A 17253-nucleotide genomic window follows, 5' to 3' on the forward strand; every position below is an offset into this window, starting at 1 on the left:
TTAAATGAAAACAAGACACCCTTTAAAGCCATATATTTTATTCTCCAGACTTCTTCTTTTTAAAAAAAAAAAAAAAAGAATAACCCATTAAATCATTTTCTATGTATATATATATATATATATATATATATAGATTCTGCAATTATATTCATCGTAAAAATGACCAACTTATTCTCTAATTTAGAGCAAATTAAATTAAAAAAAAAATGTAATCGCAAAATCTTCTAACATTTAATTAATATTATATTTGAATATGAATTAATTCAGACAAATATTGGATAACAGAGGTTTCTTCTTTGTTAATCTCATTACTTAAAACAATGAAACTAAATTATGACGATCTCTGGAGTAGTTCAAAAGATTAAAAATAATAATATCAATGCTAATTCAACACTGCGGCGAATTTTCATTAAAGTAACATATGGCTTCAATTTCAACAACTTCAACACCATACTAAAATTCATTACATGTACCGGTTCATTCTAACAGCTCTGCTACTGTAACTGGCTAAAAAGAAAATCATACTAGTTTGTATGATATCTGTTTTAAGTAAAGGTGTTCTTGTTTGTATGTACCCAACTGAGCGATCTGAAGCTTTTGAAGTATTAGTAATCTCCATCATGGCAGTTGTAGATTAGCTGCTGCTGCTTTCAGAATGACCAGAAAGATAAGGAGATGATCGAACAGATTGATCAGAACTATACTGTTGCACCACCAAGACAGATGCAGAAGACGATGAGAAATCATTCGAAGTTAACAAGTTTCCTACGGGTCCTAGCTCTGGACAATCGCCTGTGGCAGTCAATCCTGCAGCAACCTGGCCTGAAGGCATTCGACCAACCAAGAAGAGATTACATCTACTCCATAGTTTAATGGCTTCAACAGTTTCTGCACCATTATTGACATATTTTTCTTCATATTTAATCTCGTGTTCATTCTTCATCTCCTTCAGTTCAGCAAGGAATTGTTCATCAGATCCTGATGAAGCAGCAGCGTTGGAGTCTTCTTGTATGTCAACATTTACATTTTCCTTGACGAATTCAGGAGTTGGCAAGATGTGAACCACTGTTAAACTTATGCCAGGGTGCTCTGCCATGCGCATTGCGTAAGAAAGAGCTTCATGATCGTCGTGTCCGCCGAAGAATAGGACAGTGATTTCAGAAGAAAGATTACTTGCAGATATGTGAATTCCTCCACCGAGTCCGCGATCAACTAAGATCCCAACCGAGCAGGGTGCACGCTCAAGAACCCTCTTGTTAACCCAACGAAACTCGGTTCTAGTTGTCTCCAAAGTCCCATCGAACTTCTGGTGTTTGTGGAAGGGGAGGATTATCATGGCCGCTCTTTTCTTTTCAGCACTAGCGCAGATGTCTTCATCGATGTTTGTCATTGAAGAGATTGCTGTCATTGGACGGATAGATACTCCGCTTAGTTGCCTGAAAGCTTCGAAAGCCACCACGATTGTATCGGAGTTTGATTGAAGCTTGTTCTTATTCCAAAAGGGCAGACCGTTTTTCCTTGCCTTATGGACCATTAGTATTGCAGATGATCTTTCTGATAGCTCCATCAGGTGCATTGCATACACACATAATCCTCCTTTTCTGTCCAGCCCGCGCGAAGCCTCTATGAGGTTAATCAATGTTGGCACATTCCTTGGGCTGTGGAAACAAGCCAGAAGCCGTAGCTGAGTGTGTGAATCTTTTCTTTTAATTGTTCTGTGTCTGTAATCTTCTTTACTCGCTGCTTTAGCTGGCTTATACACAGCCATAACCAAAGGTGTTGTGATGAAGGTTGTGAAAATAGCCATAAGAACCATGATGGCAAATGTTTGATCGTTTAACACCTAAAAATGTAATCCAATTACGAAATTAATACAAGCCCAGATATGACAATTAGATGATTGACAAAAAGTGAATACTTGGAACGTTTAAATACCTTTCTGTCTTTGCCAATGTTGAGGACAATGAGCTCCACCAAGCCTTTGGTATTCATTAAGAATCCCAGAGCTAAAGCCTCCTTAAAAGGTACTTTACACCAGACAGAAATACCCACTGTGCCAGCAATCTTTCCGCAACAAGCAGTAAGTATGACCAAAACTAAGAGACCCCAAGACTGTAGCCCTTGAATGGTAGCTACATTAGTCTTCAATCCACTTGAAACAAAATACAAAGGTAAGAAAAGACCAGAAACAAGATCCTCTACTTTTTCAACAAGAGCATTAGCAAAGGGTCCTTCTTTTGGAACAAGAACACCAATCACAAAAGCACCAAAAAGAGCATGAATTCCAATAGTGTCGGTGATAAATCCAGCTGCCAAAACAGCAGCCAAAGTTGCACATATATACAGCTCGTTCACAGGCTCACCCTCTGTACAACGTTGTGCCATCCATTTAAAAATGCGAGGCACAGCAAGTATACAACAAAAAACAAAGGTAGACCCCGTCAAGAAAACCCATAAGGACACAAGAGGATGGCCACTTCCAGACAGGGCAATTGCAAGAGCAAGTAGAATCCAAGCAGCCACATCATTGACAGCGGCTGCAGACATGGCCATTTGGCCGACGTCTGTGGTTAAAAGCTTAAGCTCGGCCAAGATACGAGCCAAGACAGGGAAAGCAGTGATGGAAAGGGCAACTCCCATGAATACAAGGAAAGGACCATTATCTACTCCTTTAGAGATAGTTGCACGAAGAACAAAAGATGTCCCTATCCCGAAAATAAAAGGAAGGCTAATTCCAACGATAGCTATGCTTAGAGCTTTCTTCCCAGTTCGACGAAGGGATGCTGGATCTAGTTCCAGGCCTACAAGGAATAGAAAGAAGAGGAGACCAAGATTGGCTATGGTATCCAACACTGTGAGGCTTTTCGGTGGGAAAACTGCCTGCAGATACTTGGTACTTCTACCCAAAGCTGAAGGCCCTAGTAGTATTCCTCCCTGTAAAACATGAAAATGAATTTGTAAAGAAGAATAAGGAGAGAATCAAAATTAATAAAAAAATATATATATGGAGTGAAAGCTAAAGAGACTTACCACAATCTCGGCAATCACGCGAGGCTGCTTTAAAGGCCTTAGAAGAATAGCGAGAACGCGAGTAAGTAAGAGGACAAGACATATCTGCAAGATGAGAAGAGGGAGTGCAAAATCAAGAGGGTTGTCTCCCTGAAAGACTCCATTAGACGTAGCTTTCATGGAGGAAGGGCATGGTTTTGCAGCTGTAGCATTTGATGCCATTTTCGATTAACAAGGTTTCGATTCTCAACCTAGTCCCTGCGCAACATTTAAACCATAAAATCAACCAATATACAGAGACATATATAATAACACCATAACTTGGAGCTCTTAAAATAGAAAAGGAATAAATATATATTTAGAAGTCACAGTAACAAAAATAAAAGCATTGGTCGATGGTTTTCCTAGTGCCACCACTCTTCTGTTATACCAAACTTACAGAGTCACATGTTCTCAGTTACAGACTTACGGGAAAATTAGCAGAAAAAATATATAAATATATAAACGTATATGCATGATACTGTTTGATTTGCTTTTAACTGAAAAATTTCCAGAACAGATGATGTCTTTTCTCTTGGCTCTCCGCAGAAAAACAAAAACAAAACTGTACCAAATTAACCGGGTAGAGGACGATTTAGTTTCATGCATATATAATGAGGTGATATTCATGTAGTTATATCTTATCCATAAAAAAAGCAATATACATAAATAAAAGGTATATCATATACATATATATTAATTAATTAGATTTATAAAAATTTGCAAAAAGGGACTAATTAAAACTGACATCGTTTGTACCAAAATAATGTAAAAATTATGGACTACATTCAAATTTTTATAGGCTTATATAACAGAGGCCACATACAGTGGTTGCAAAACTTACTTTCACAAATCAATATTCATATTGCTAATCAGGTGTATATAGTTTTTTTTTTAAAAAAATAAAAATCTGATACGTATTGATATTATACCATGTATTTTTAGATCTATATCCATAAAGTTGATATGATGGTAAATCATACTTAACATGAAATATATATAGATAAGAACATATCATATATATATATATCATAATTGGATGTATAAAATGTGGATTTAAAACTGAACTTTATAAAATAATTTTCATTTTACTCTGATGCCCGTAGCGAAAATACAAAAAATTAAAAATAAAATAATTACCTAAAGCAGAGAAAATTCTACTTCTTTTTTGGAAAATAACGTGTGTGCATATATATATATATATGCTGGATATATGGTGTCCATCAGTTCACGTATATATAGATGGGGGTGTGTGCGTGTGTGTGTGTGTGTGTGTGTGTGTATAAATAAATATAGAAGAATGATAAAGGTAAGGCCAGCTCAAAAAGTATTTGGGAAGCAACAGCCGATAGCTGTACGTTATATATATATATGCCAAGTATTGACTGAGCCACCCGGCGGTTTCTGATAGAATTATATACGCATCCCAAATTCCGGGAAGGTAGGATTAGGAACCGGGTCAACGAGCATAGCTACAATTCTACATTCTTACGGTAACTTTTTTTTTTTTCACAGGGAGGGGTAAATATGTCGTTTCACTTTTCGATTCAGAATACGTTGGTCGTTTTTTATTGAAAACAATTCCCAACCTCTGACTCCGCTGAAGAAGGAAGCATTCGATCTGCATGATATTTCATCCGCAATGACACTTTTGCCCCCACATTCTCTCCCTAATTTACACATCTACCCCATGCAACCAACCAGAGAAGGGAAACGTTGAACAAAAAGTGATTTTCAAAATGAAAACCAGAAAATTAATCCAATTCAATTATTTCTCATGAATTAGTTGTTTTCACTACGAGTGCACAATAACAGAACTTTTTACTCCGGTTTCCCGCTAAATCGTATATATATATATATATATATATAAAAACTGATCAACGAGATATATGCAAATATAGATTATTACCTGAACCTGCAATGACGTCAAAATCTGAGAAATCAGACAGGAAACTCTCTGACTTATTCGGATTTGAAAGAAGAAAATCAGAGGAAGAGATTAGAAAGAGCTTCGAGAGACAGAGAGAGGTCCGAAGGTGACGCCAAGAGATGCAATCAAAGACGAGTGAAGGGAGCAATATAAATAGAGCAGGTTAGATGAGGAGAATACCAAATTACCCCTGAATTCGAACTAAATCTGAAAACAATTCGCAGATTTGGGAGGGGTGATGAGGTAAAATGACAGATGGATAAGTAGAAGTGGAAGCGGCAATAAAAGAGGACATTGGAACCTTGAAAAGTGCATTTTAGTTTTAATTGATTTACTTGGTTAATATAAAAATTTACTGTCCGCCTCTAATTTTAATTTTTACTATCTTGATTTTGACCATACAAGAAAACGCAAAATACGCCGAAAGCAAAATCTGCCTTGAGCTCTTCTAACAAAATCACCGTGTGTGAATTCTAGTAAAAAAAATTTGCAGAGCATACAGCCAAAGTATAAAATGTAAAAAAAATGGAAAACTATGACCCACCATTACCTTAGATTTGATATTTACTTATTTTATTACCTTAAAAAGATAAGTTAAAAAAAAATAACAGTGAATTATTATACGAGAATGACACGTTAATCACGATTTGATTTATAATATAAATAAATTCTTCAATTATGATCATACTATAAAATATTTTTTCTATTATTTTAAACTGATATTTATGTTAAATTATTAAGTTTTGGATAAGAATTCTACAATAAAAAAAAAAAAGTTATTTAATGGAAAATTAAAGCCTTAAATTTGAGTATTCATTTTGTAACCAAAAATTTAAATTAATGATTACATTGTATCACAAATTTTATCAGATTAAATTAATAATTTATTTCTCGTAAAATAAAAAATAAAAAAAAGAAACCAAATTATAACGAACATAATTTTGATTTATCGTAACATATTAATTTAAATTATAGTGGGAAATCTATTTATATATATGTATACAGAGAGAGAGAGAGAGAGAGAGAGAGACTTATTGCATCACTAAAATTCATAAAAAGATCTCATCCAAAGTTGTAATTTAATTTAATCCTTGACAAGTAAGTTTTTAGATTAAAAAGAATATTAGAACTCATGAATGATGAGAATTTGTTTATGTTCTACAAACTAACTATCAACAATGTTAAGCAATCAACATTTGCCAGCATCACATCTTGTCTAATTATAATTAAGGAGTTAATTTGAAGAATCAATTCTTTTAGTCTCTTACTTAAAAAAAGAGAGAGAAAAACACTAGCATTTTTATTAGATGTAATATAAAAAAGAAAAATCATAATTCAATTCAACAAAGATACACGTAAAATATCAAATTTATATAATAATAATAATAATAGATGCATTTGAGTATTTCACCTCACATATAATCAGATTCTTTGTATTATAGTATAAAGCATTATTTTCTTTATGACTAATGATTTAAATACACACACCAGAATGGAATCCCATTTTACCCTACGGGACAAATAATTAATATGTTTTATGTCCCAAATGAAATTATTTACACTCTTTTATCTCCAACTTCTGTACGTAATTATTCGGTCAGTAATTTTTTCTGTGCACGTCATAATGCCTTCATAATTATCTTTTCTATTTTACAAACAAACCAAAAAAAAAAAAAAAAAAAAATTCCACAAGAAATTATTGCCAAATTAAAGATTACACTGTTGCAAGTGAATCCACAAAGAAGTAAGCCGTGTGGATTTATATATTTAAAGATTATTATTATTTTTTTTTTCAAAACTTTTTCTTAAAAATTTTAATTTTCTATATTTTATTAAGTATTAAAAAGTTATTCTCAACTCACTAGATTCAACAGTAGACTAGTTTTATTCAAACATTCAAAATTTTATTTTAACTGGGTTTTTGAAATTTTAAACTAAAGTAATTAAGAATTTATATTTTCTTTTAAAAAGAAATTTAATTTTTTAGTAAGAAAAAAACAATTGGCCCATTCGCGAAATAAATCAAATTTGCTTACAAATTTTATTAAAACTGGCAGTTCTTAAATTTACTAGTATTTTATTTATTTATATAATATCATGATTGTATTTTTCTTTGTAAAATACCAAAAAACTCCCGTGCAATAGCATTTTGGCGGGTGACATAACTATATGCTTGACAGGTAATTGCAACAAATTCTCCCATGAAACACCTTCTCTCGTCGTCAACGATCATACTCTGAAGCTCAAAAACACCACCCACATCGACAGAATCCCACTGTACAAAACCCATTAAACGAAGGAAAAAAACGAAGAGGAAGTAAACCATGGTTGAGAGAGAATATGAAAAGAAACTACTGTGTTCGAGTATCGAGATCGAGAAAGAGTAGGTACACAGAGAGAGAAAGAGAGGAAAAAAAAAAAAATGAAAAGGGAAGCAAAAAGTAGTAGAGGGAGAGCAGAAAAGGAGGAAAATTTGGGAGAAAAGTTGAAGAGAGGGGTATTGGTAGGGAAAAAGGCGGGCCCCTGTACTCCACTCCTTTCTTGGACACTGTTCCCTTCTTCCTCTGCGCATGATTGCAGTATCCCTAACCATCACGCCGCTTCTGTTTCCGCTAGAAAACTAGCTGCTGTTCTCTGGGAATTTCACCACTACAACCTTCCCCTTGCTAAAATGCACCGCCCTGTTCACGATGCCCCTGGCCCTTCTGCTGATTCTAAGCTTACTCGCCGCCGCCATCAACATAGACACCAGCTTTTGAAGGACAAGAGTCTCCACCTCTCCCACTTTCTTGCTGATCCCTGCCCCAGCTCCTCCGACCAGGTAGACATATGCCCTAGTATCTACATCTACGCGCGTCTGAGTATTACAGCCTTACTTAAGTTTTTTAATTATTCTGTTGTGACAATTCTTCAATTGGGTTATTTGGTTTTTTCATTTTTGTTTGTGGTGGTTGTAGTTGACTTGGAGGATCACGTGTTGATGAGTGGTTTATGTTTATGGGACTAGTTGTTTTTGGCTTTGTTTTTTCGTCTTGGCAGAGAGTTTTGGATCTTGTGGAGCTACTTGTGTTTGAGTTAGTTACTAGGGTTATTATGTTACAATGTGAAGGAAAAAGAAAGAAGTTTCTCTGAAAGGAGTTTTGACCAGTTCGGAGATCTGCGGAGCTATATTCGATTGTATGTACTGGTTGAATAGTTAATATGGATCTTCTAGTAAAATTTATAGCACAGAAACAAAAAGACAATAATGGGAATATTATATCATATGATTGATTCCTTGGTTAGTTGCTTTGCTTTCCTTAATTAGGCAAGTTTTCTAAATTTATTATACATTTCAAAACCTTGCTGGCTGCTGAAATAATTCAAAATTCTTCTGCAATTAAACCTAAGAAGCTGAATGTGTCAGTTTATTCTAGTTAGAAACCAATGGTTGCGGGATATGATAGCCTTGGATGGTTAAGAGTTGCATACTGAAAATAACAAGTGAGTTTGTTTAGTTGATATATCATTGTCCATCCAACTAAATTTAGTTTACCCCCAACTTGCGGAAAGGCTTCAGTAAGATGTTTCTAGCCATTTCCAAAGAGGTTGGAAGGCTAATGTTACAAGAGGCTAGATTTCCTCCAACATTGATCTTTTTCGTCATTTATATTTCAGCCAGAGAGTGCAGGCAGTTTGAGAAGACATATTGCTCAATCACTGATGCAACATCATCGATTAATTGAAAGAAGTAACAATGCATTGCGACCTGTATCTCCTGCAAGTTTTGGTAGTTCAATGGAGGTAAACATTGTTCTCATAATTTGTTCCCCCCTGAAATTTTCTCCTTCCTTAATTACCTATAAAATACATCACAAAAATGGAAAGGTGATGCTTTCTAAGAAAAATGCTGTTCCGATCAGAGATGATCATTCAACAGAATCCGGTTTGATTAGCAAAAGAACGAAAAAAAGAAAAAAGAAAGTAAAAACAAAAAATTCCATTTTGAGGCACAGTGAATATAATGAGTTCTCTACATATTTGATGCATAAGATCATCTTGTTGTATACTGCCCAGGAATTCAGACTCGAATCCATGTTCTAGCCTCTTCTAAATGATCCTGTTAATGATTAAAAAATTTCGCCTTTGAGAAGCGTGAGATTAGTTCTTTACTTTCGGATTGGGTCACAGGTTTCTTAACTAAAAACTTTTTGAGAAACGTGAAGCCTGCCTGTTAGATTTTCAAACTTGATGGTCTATGATTCATTAGAGAGAACCCACATCTCCTAGAGAGTTCTCTAATTTTGAAGAGTAATTGTTAGATGCTTCATTCATTATTAAGATAGGTACCTATAAGGAGCATTTCACCTACTATTTCAGAAATTAACCAATTCCTACTTGGTAGAAATTAGGAAACTTAACCAATTTCTAAATACTAGAATGCATTAATGAATTGAATAACCTTTTTTCAGTGCCAACAAAAAGCATGTGTTGGTGGTTAATAAAAACCCGAATTTCAATAGGCTTGACTGAGACTATGAGTAGGACAAAGGCCTTAAAAAGAAATGAAAGGCATTTTTCTACTTATCCTGGGAATTTCTTTCTTGGCATTTGTATTTGAGAAAGTGAGCTTAGGGTCAGTTCCTTCAGTAAACTTATCTGGAAAGTCAGAATTGAACTTTAGTTAAGTAAGTAGTACCTTATGAAATTTACAGAGCATTCATATCTGGCACATAGGAGATCAATCTTAATTTAAAATAACTCAAATACTATTATTTGGGAGATTCTCATATGAGCTTCCTAATCATCTGATTTCCTAAATTCCACTTGTAAGGAACCTAAAGGTCCTAAATAGTGGCAGAGGAGGCTTTTGGTAGGGTTGGAGCTGCAGCTCTTCTGCTTTTTTTTTTTTCCATGGGTCCTTCTTTGATACACCTGACCGGTAAACCAGCTAGATTTTGTGCACCTAACAGCTATTTAATAGACATGGAATAGAATCCATTTCAAAAGGAGCATTGCATATTCATCCTGGATGTTTTCATTGGGTAAAGAAATTTTGAGCTAAGAGACAATTTTGACTGTCTGAGAATGCTGGAAATGTTGGTGTTGCCTCTTGTTAAAAGACTACCATCTATTTCGTACCAGACTTACTCAATTGGTATTTGGTAGAATCAGTATCATGCTGAGCAAGTTGCTCTTTTTTATTTAATCTTTTTTGGTAGAAGGTGTGTTAGCAAGTTAATGGCATTTCATGGGGCTTTATTTTTTCATCCATCCCGACTCCACCTAATCTAAGCTCCTCCATAATCTGACATGTTTCCTTTGTAGGTGGCGCCTTATAACCCTGCAGTTACTCCTACTAGTTCTTTGGACTTCACGGGAAGAATTGGTGGGTCAAATTACAATCTTAAAACATCTACAGAGCTGCTCAAAGTATTAAACCGAATCTGGAGTTTAGAAGAACAGCATTCATCTAATATCTCATTAATAAAAGCATTGAAGACAGAGCTAGACCATGCCCGTGTCAGAATCAAAGAGCTGCTCCAAGATCAGCAGGCAGATCGACATGAAATAGATGATTTAATGAAGCAGATAGCAGAAGATAAAGTAGTCAGGAAGACTAAGGAGCACGACCGGATCCAAGCTGCTATGCAGTCTGTGAGGGACGAGTTAGAAGATGAAAGAAAGTTAAGGAAACGATCGGAGAGCTTGCATCGGAAGTTAGCTCGGGAGCTTTCTGAGGTGAAGTCTTCTCTTTCTAATGCTTTGAAAGAGCTAGAAAGGGAAACCAAATCAAGGAAGCTTTTGGAGAACCTTTGTGATGAATTTGCTAAAGAAATAAAAGACTATGAGCAGGAGGTTCACTCTTTGAAACAGAAATCAGAAAAAGATTGGATAGGGAGGGCTGATCATGATCGTTTAATTCTCCATATATCTGAATCCTGGCTTGATGAAAGGATGCAAATGAAGCTAGAGGAAGCTCAGTCTGGTTTTGTTGAGAACAAATCAATAGTAGAGAAATTAGGGTTTGAAATAGAGACCTTCCTTCAAGCCAAGCGGAAGGGAAATTTCAAGGTTACTGATTATACATTGCCAACACCGAAGGACCGCCGCCATTCGCTAGAATCTGTCATTCTGAATGACACAGTGAGTGCACTCCAAGATGTGGGCAATGGAGAAGATTCTGCAGGGAGCGGATCAAATTGTTTTGAGCTCAACAAACCAAGCAATGCTGGCCTCAACTCCTATGGGGATGAAGCTGTGGATGGCCATATTGATGAGACTGTAAAATCGAATCATGCGAACGGCAAACCTGCATCTCAGGAAAACATAAAAAGTCGAAAACTGTCAAGCTTGCAAGTGAAGTTTGAAGAGCAAATGGCTTGGACCATGTCTTGCAATGGAAATAAGAAGTCCAAGGCGGTGGATAAGGAAGAGGGACACAGTGGTCAGGGGAAGCCGGTGGAAATAAGTGTTTCCCAAAGATCTGAAAATTGCGAAATCTCTGAAGAGGGAGGTCATGAAAGAAAAAATAAACTTGAGGAGATTCATGGAAATTCAAATTATGTAATGGAAAACATGATAAGGAATCATATATTGTTATCAGAAGGTGGGAACATACAACATTCAGAGAATGATTATGGTGAGGCTTCTTGCAGTTACTCTGCACGGAGGAATCAAGCAAGTCCTGTATGGCAATGGATGCCAAAAATCATAACCCCGGATCTTGGTATATCTGAGTCTTCTACGAAGTTACCTCCTGGATTGAAGGATAACACGTTGAAAGCAAAGCTTCTTGAAGCCAGATCAAAAGGGCAACGATCCCGCTTCAAAGTTTTTAAAAACTCCTCATAATCTGTAGAGAAAATATGCTAAAGAGTTTGGAGGATCCCTGTCAAGCCAATGCGAGTGGCTGAAATGCATTTGCCTTGCAACTGGGAATTGTGTCATTATGAATCCTGACCTTGGAGCTCTGTAAAATTTGAAGACTTCCAACTTGACTGAAGTTTTGAACTTCAGCTGGTAATATTGTACAAAGTCTGTATATGTGTAATGTCATTATATAACTACAAAATTAGACAAATTTGAAAAACCACTACAATTTTGAAGAGTTGATAAGAGTTCTGTATCATATACTGTCTTATTGCCCTTTACTTCCCTTATTTTCTAACTAAGGGTGCCGTATCTGATAAAAGTAAATGCCAAGGCAGAATGGTTTTTGCTTGTTGGGTAGTGCAATGGGTACGTTCACATGGCAAGAAAAGCGGGATCGGGAGCAGGTTCGTCTTGGCGGTACGAGTTATAGAAGCTAGGAGAAGAAGCTAGGAGGAGAAGTTGGGTAGTGCAGTGGGTACATTCACTTGGCAAGAAAAGCGGGATCAGCAGCAGGTTCGTCTTGGCGGTACGAGTTATAGAAGCTAGGAGGAGAAGAACAAAAATGGCAAGAACAAGGATAAGGGAAATTTTGGAGTGATAGCTGCTGCTGGTCAAGGCTATATATATATATATATATATATATATATATATATATTTTTAAAAAAAAAAAAAAACTAAAATTAAAATTTTTATTTATGCATCTTCAGAAGTTTTTTTATTTATTCACTGATAGATATATATGTATATATATATACATATATTCCTAGATACTAAAATAGGTAGCTAAGTACTGCAATTCTTCAAATCTGGACCCAAAGAAGCTCGTCTCTCCATGAGATTCCTCTTCTCCCTGTGAGATTATGCTTGACTCTGTCATTTCTCTATCCGTTTGTTCCCTTCTTAAACATTCGTCCTTGTATGCTAATCACCAGAAAAGCACCAAGTTGTTGCTATTCTCTTCCATTTCCTTGCTTCTCTATCCATAATTTTAACACCTGAAAATTCTCATGCAACCTTTAAGACATCTGTCGGAAGAGAATACAAAGATAAAGACAAAAGTTCAAATCCCTATAAATGCAATAACTTGAGAGCTAGCAGAGGGAGCAACTTCAAAAGGAAGGGAGCTTAAAGCATTCAATAGCCAAATGGCGTTTTTAGCAGACAAGGCAAGGCAAGTTAACACTGAAGAACCTTTATTAACGTCAAAAAATTCCAGTCATGCTAGTTGGTAAGATTCTTACTTCTAAAACTATGCCATTAAGTCTGTAAAACATGTTTTAAATAATATTTGGAAAACAAATAAAGGGGTCGAAACTTTTTCATTTATTCCTTCGAACATGAAGAAGATTAAAGAAACTAGTGAGTAGGAACGCATGAAATTTAAAAGGGTCTATCATTGTTCTTGAGAAATGTAAATCAAAACTCTTCATGTTGATTGTAAGTAAATGAGCTTCAAGGGAGGCTCTGTGAATGAGAGAGATTAGAGAGAGAAAGTTGATGAGAGAGAGGGATAGCAAAACAGAGCAAGGTTATGCAAGCCTCCGTTTTGCTGTTTTCTGGAAGGCAGTTTTTTGGAGAAAGAAGTAGTACGCATTTTTATTTCTTACTTGTATATATAGGAATGCAAATAAAGCAGATTACTTCAACTAACTGATCAAATCAGAAAGCCCGAAATCCATGCATACACGTTGCATGGTATTTTCGTATCCTACCGTGAAACAACTTCACGGTAGATTTGAACTAAAAATTGAAATTGTTAAATTTAACACTCCCCCTTAATGATTTTTTTCACCAATCCCCACATTTCCTCGCAATTTCTCAAATTTAGCTTTAGATAGGGCCTTGGTTAGAATGTCAGCAAGCTGATCATCAGTGGAGCTATGTATCAGCTTGATTTCTTGATTCCTCTCAGCCTCACGTATAGCATGATACTTAACATTGATGTGTTTAGTTCTCCCGTGCATTACAGAATTTTTCGCAATGACAATTGCAGACTTGTTGTCTACATACAACACTAATAGGTGTTTGTTTATCCAGCTTTACATCATCGAACACTTTCCTTAACCAAATTGCTTGGTTAGCTGCTGTAGCTGCAGCTACATACTCAGCCTCAGCAGTGGACTGTGCCACAGTATCTTGTTTCTTAGACGCCCATGAGAAAGCACCGGAGCCTATTTTAAACAAGTACCCAGTTGTACTACGTGCATCTTCCACGCTTCCTGCCCAATCACTATCACTGTAGCCGACCAATTCACCCTCAACTCTTGCTTTGAATTGAACACTAAAGTTTCAAGTTCCTTTCAAGTACCTCAGCACATGTTTAGCAGCTTGTAAATGTGATTCCCTCGGTGAAGCCATGTACCTTGAAAGCAAACTCACTACAAACAGAATGTCTGGTCTAGAAGCCGTGAGATATAGAAGGCTCCCAATCATACTTCTGTAATTCCCCTCATCAACTTTGCTACCTTTCTCGTCCTTTGACAACTTCAAGTTGGACACAAGTGGTGTAGACACTGATTTACAGTGATTCATGTTGAATTTATTTAGGATTTCTTTGGCATACTTACCTTGTGAAAGAAAAATACCCAAGCTACTTTGATGAATCTCCATTCCCATAAAATAGGTAGCCTCCCCGAGATCAGACATCTCGAATTCCTTTTCCAATTTCAGCTTGAACTCTATCATCTTTCTTTTGTTGTTGCCTATCACCAGTATATCATCAACATATATTGCAGTGATTAGTCTGTCTTCATCTCTATTTACATACAGTGTAGTTTCTGTCATGGTTCTCTCAAACCCACAGTGAAGTAAATATGTATTTAACTTATCATACCAGGCTCGTGGGACCTGTTTGAGGCCGTATAAGGCCTTGTGAAGAAAATAGACATGTCTCTCCTTTTCAGGCTGAATGAACCCCGGTAGCTGCTCAACATAGATTTCTTCATTCAGCTTGCCATTCAAAAAGGCTGATTTCACATCCAAATGCATCACAGTCCATCCAAACTGAGCTGCCATTGCCAGAATGAGTCTAATTATTTCATATATGGCCACAGAGGCAAAAGTCTCTGTGTAGTCAATTCCAGGAAGCTGAGAGTACCCCTTTGCCATAAGCCATGCCTTGTGTTTGTTTGTTGTCCTGTCCAGATTCAGTTTCACCTTGAACACCCATTTTACTCTAATAGGCTTTCTATCTGCACTTGATTTTACCAGAGACCAAATATTGTTTTTCTTGATCATCCTAATTTCCTCTTCCATAGCATGTTTCCACTCTTGCTGCTGAAGTCCTTCCTCAACAGAGGAAGGTTCTTTTGAAGCAAAGCTGCACCTCTCATAGATGTCAGCTAAACTTTTCATTTTGTTCTCCCTTCTACTTCACCTTCTTCATCTTCTTCATCTTATTCCTCAGCCTGAGTTGGGTTTAATACTGATACAGATTTCCTTCCTTCTTCCATTGTCACACAGTCTGGTTCGACCTTCTGCTTCTCCCAATTCCAATAGCTGTTTTCATCCACTGTTACATCTCTTCGAATCATAAGCTTGTTAGTTTTCAAGCTTAGAATTCGACATGCTTTTGCTTCAGTACTGTAACCCAGAAATACTCCCAATTCAGCCTTCTCTTCTAACTTTGATCTCCTGTCATTCGAGACATGGCAGTAGCACACCGAGCCAAACACCTTTAGATATTTAGTCGATGGTTTGATGCCACTCCAAGCCTCCCCCGATGTCATCTGCTTCACAGCCTTTGTAGGCAGTATGTTGAGCAGGAACACAGCAGTGTTCACTGCCTTAGCCGACAAGGCTTTAGGCAAGTGCTTGTCAGCAAGCATGCTTCTTGCCATTTCCATAATGGTTCTGTTCTTCCTCTCCGAGACACCATTCTGTTGAGGAGAATATGGTGCCGTGAGCTGTCTTTTGATCTCATTCTCATAACAGAAATCCTTGAATTTGCTGGAATTGAATTCAAGGCCATTATCCCTCCTTAGGCACTTCAGTACACAACCACTTTCCTTCTCTGTAATAGCCTTAAACTTCTTGAACTCACCAAAAATTTAAGCTTTATTCTACAGAAAACAAACCCAAATCATCTTAGAAAAATTATCTATGAACAAGCTAAAATACTTGCATCCACTCATGGAGTTTTCTGTCATTGGACCACAGATGTCATAATGGATAAGTGTCAGCCTCTCTTCTGCTTTCCAATTTGCTTGCGAAGGGAAGGAATTCCTAGCCATTTTTCCCATCTGACATGCCCCACATACTGACTCAGTGATTGCAATGTTTGGGAAGTCCTTGGTTAGACCTCCCTTGTGCAATTGTTGTAGCCCAGCCGCATGAAAATACCCAAGGCGCTTGTGTCAAATCTCACATTCTGTTACAGAGGCAACACTGACTTTCTCGACTACTTCTATGAACTTCAAGGAGTAGACTTGATCCTTCTTTTGGATGAAAGTGATCAATCTATCCTCAGGATCATATATTCTGCAGCAATTATCCTTGAATCCAACCGAGTATCCTCGATCAGTCATCTGATTCACACTCAGAAGATTCTGTGAGAGGGTAGGAATAAAATTCACATCAGTGATAAGAATATTCTGTGAAAGGGTAGGAACAAAATTCACATCAGTGATAAGCTTCCTACCTTCCCTGGTTTCAATGGCTATGTTGCCTTTGCCCTTGATGGTTTCCAGCATACCATTTCCAAGACGGACCTGGCCTGAGATTGTTTTATCAAGTGACACGAACAAGGCCTCATCCTTGCACATGTGGGAGGTGCACCCACTGTCCACCACCTAGAGAGTATCATCCTCCACTGCCAGTTTACTAAACACAACGAGAATTGTGTCACGTTGCTCACAGAACACCTCAGTGACATTGGCTTGCTGTTGTTCCTGCTTTGGCTGCGATCCTTCCTGCTTCTGCTTCTGCCTGCAGAATTTCTCCTTATGACTAAGCCTTTTGCAGAAATTGCACCGAACGGTTTTCTTTCCCTTATACCAGCACTCATTTTCAGAATGATTTGTCAAGGAACAGATGCTGCATTGAGAATATTTCTTTTGTTTACTGGAATTTTGATTTCCAGTTTGATCCCTTCACTCATTCTCACTTGATTCTGTGTTGAAGAGCTACTTTTGATCTGAGTTGAAATTAAGGCTCCCTCGGTATGTTTTCGAACATGCATATTTACCCGTTGCTCACTAGATTGAAGCTTGTTTATCAGCTCAGCTGAAGAGATAGACTCAATCTCGGCAAGCTCCTCTAAGGCTGATATTTTAGACTCGAATTTGGGGGCAAGCTGATAAGAATCTGCTCTACTACCCTTGATTCCAGAAAATCCTCCCCAAGCAGTCTCATTTTGTTTACCACATCTGAGAGTTTGGATGCATAGTCCTTCACTGATTCATTTTTCTGCATTCTGAGTA

General features: G+C 36.9%; 2 protein-coding genes across 3 annotated transcripts; one reads left to right on the forward strand and one right to left on the reverse strand.

The window, feature by feature from the left end:
• Positions 1-361: 361 nt before the first annotated feature.
• Positions 362-5114, reverse strand: LOC110809459 (cation/H(+) antiporter 18). Its single transcript, XM_022035314.2, has 4 exons — positions 4958-5114; positions 3031-3267; positions 1936-2934; positions 362-1843 (listed from the first exon to the last, which is right to left on the reverse strand). The coding sequence occupies exons 2-4, from the start codon at positions 3229-3231 to the stop codon at positions 635-637; spliced, it is 2409 nt and encodes an 802-aa protein (XP_021891006.1). The 5' UTR covers positions 3232-3267; positions 4958-5114; the 3' UTR covers positions 362-634.
• A 2031-nt stretch (positions 5115-7145) lies between these two features.
• LOC110809436 (uncharacterized protein At5g41620) lies at positions 7146-12068 on the forward strand. 2 transcript variants are annotated; one of them, XM_022035265.2, is made up of 3 exons: positions 7147-7799; positions 8636-8761; positions 10286-12068. In XM_022035265.2, the coding sequence occupies exons 1-3, from the start codon at positions 7401-7403 to the stop codon at positions 11810-11812; spliced, it is 2052 nt and encodes a 683-aa protein (XP_021890957.2). In that variant the 5' UTR covers positions 7147-7400; the 3' UTR covers positions 11813-12068. The 2 variants fall into 2 exon arrangements, with proteins under 2 accessions (XP_088073964.1, XP_021890957.2); XM_088217838.1 differs by lacking the exon at positions 8636-8761 and having other exon boundaries at positions 7146-7799.
• The last annotated feature ends 5185 nt before the right edge of the window (positions 12069-17253 follow it).

Source organism: Carica papaya, chromosome 4, assembly GCF_054855325.1.
Source record: "Carica papaya isolate Zhongbai chromosome 4, ASM5485532v1, whole genome shotgun sequence".
Lineage (NCBI taxonomy): Eukaryota > Viridiplantae > Streptophyta > Magnoliopsida > Brassicales > Caricaceae > Carica > Carica papaya.

Coding starts and splice junctions, on each gene's coding strand:
- LOC110809459 (XM_022035314.2), bottom strand. CDS start 3,231: ATGGCATCAAATGCTACAGCTGCAAAACCATGCCCTTCCTCCATGAAA. Junction 2,935..3,030: donor GCGTGATTGCCGAGATTGTG/GTAAGTCTCTTT, acceptor CATGTTTTACAG/GGAGGAATACTACTAGGGCC. Junction 1,844..1,935: donor ACATTGGCAAAGACAGAAAG/GTATTTAAACGT, acceptor TTACATTTTTAG/GTGTTAAACGATCAAACATT.
- LOC110809436 (XM_022035265.2), top strand. CDS start 7,401: ATGAAAAGGGAAGCAAAAAGTAGTAGAGGGAGAGCAGAAAAGGAGGAA. Junction 7,800..8,635: donor GCCCCAGCTCCTCCGACCAG/GTAGACATATGC, acceptor TTTATATTTCAG/CCAGAGAGTGCAGGCAGTTT. Junction 8,762..10,285: donor GTTTTGGTAGTTCAATGGAG/GTAAACATTGTT, acceptor TTTCCTTTGTAG/GTGGCGCCTTATAACCCTGC.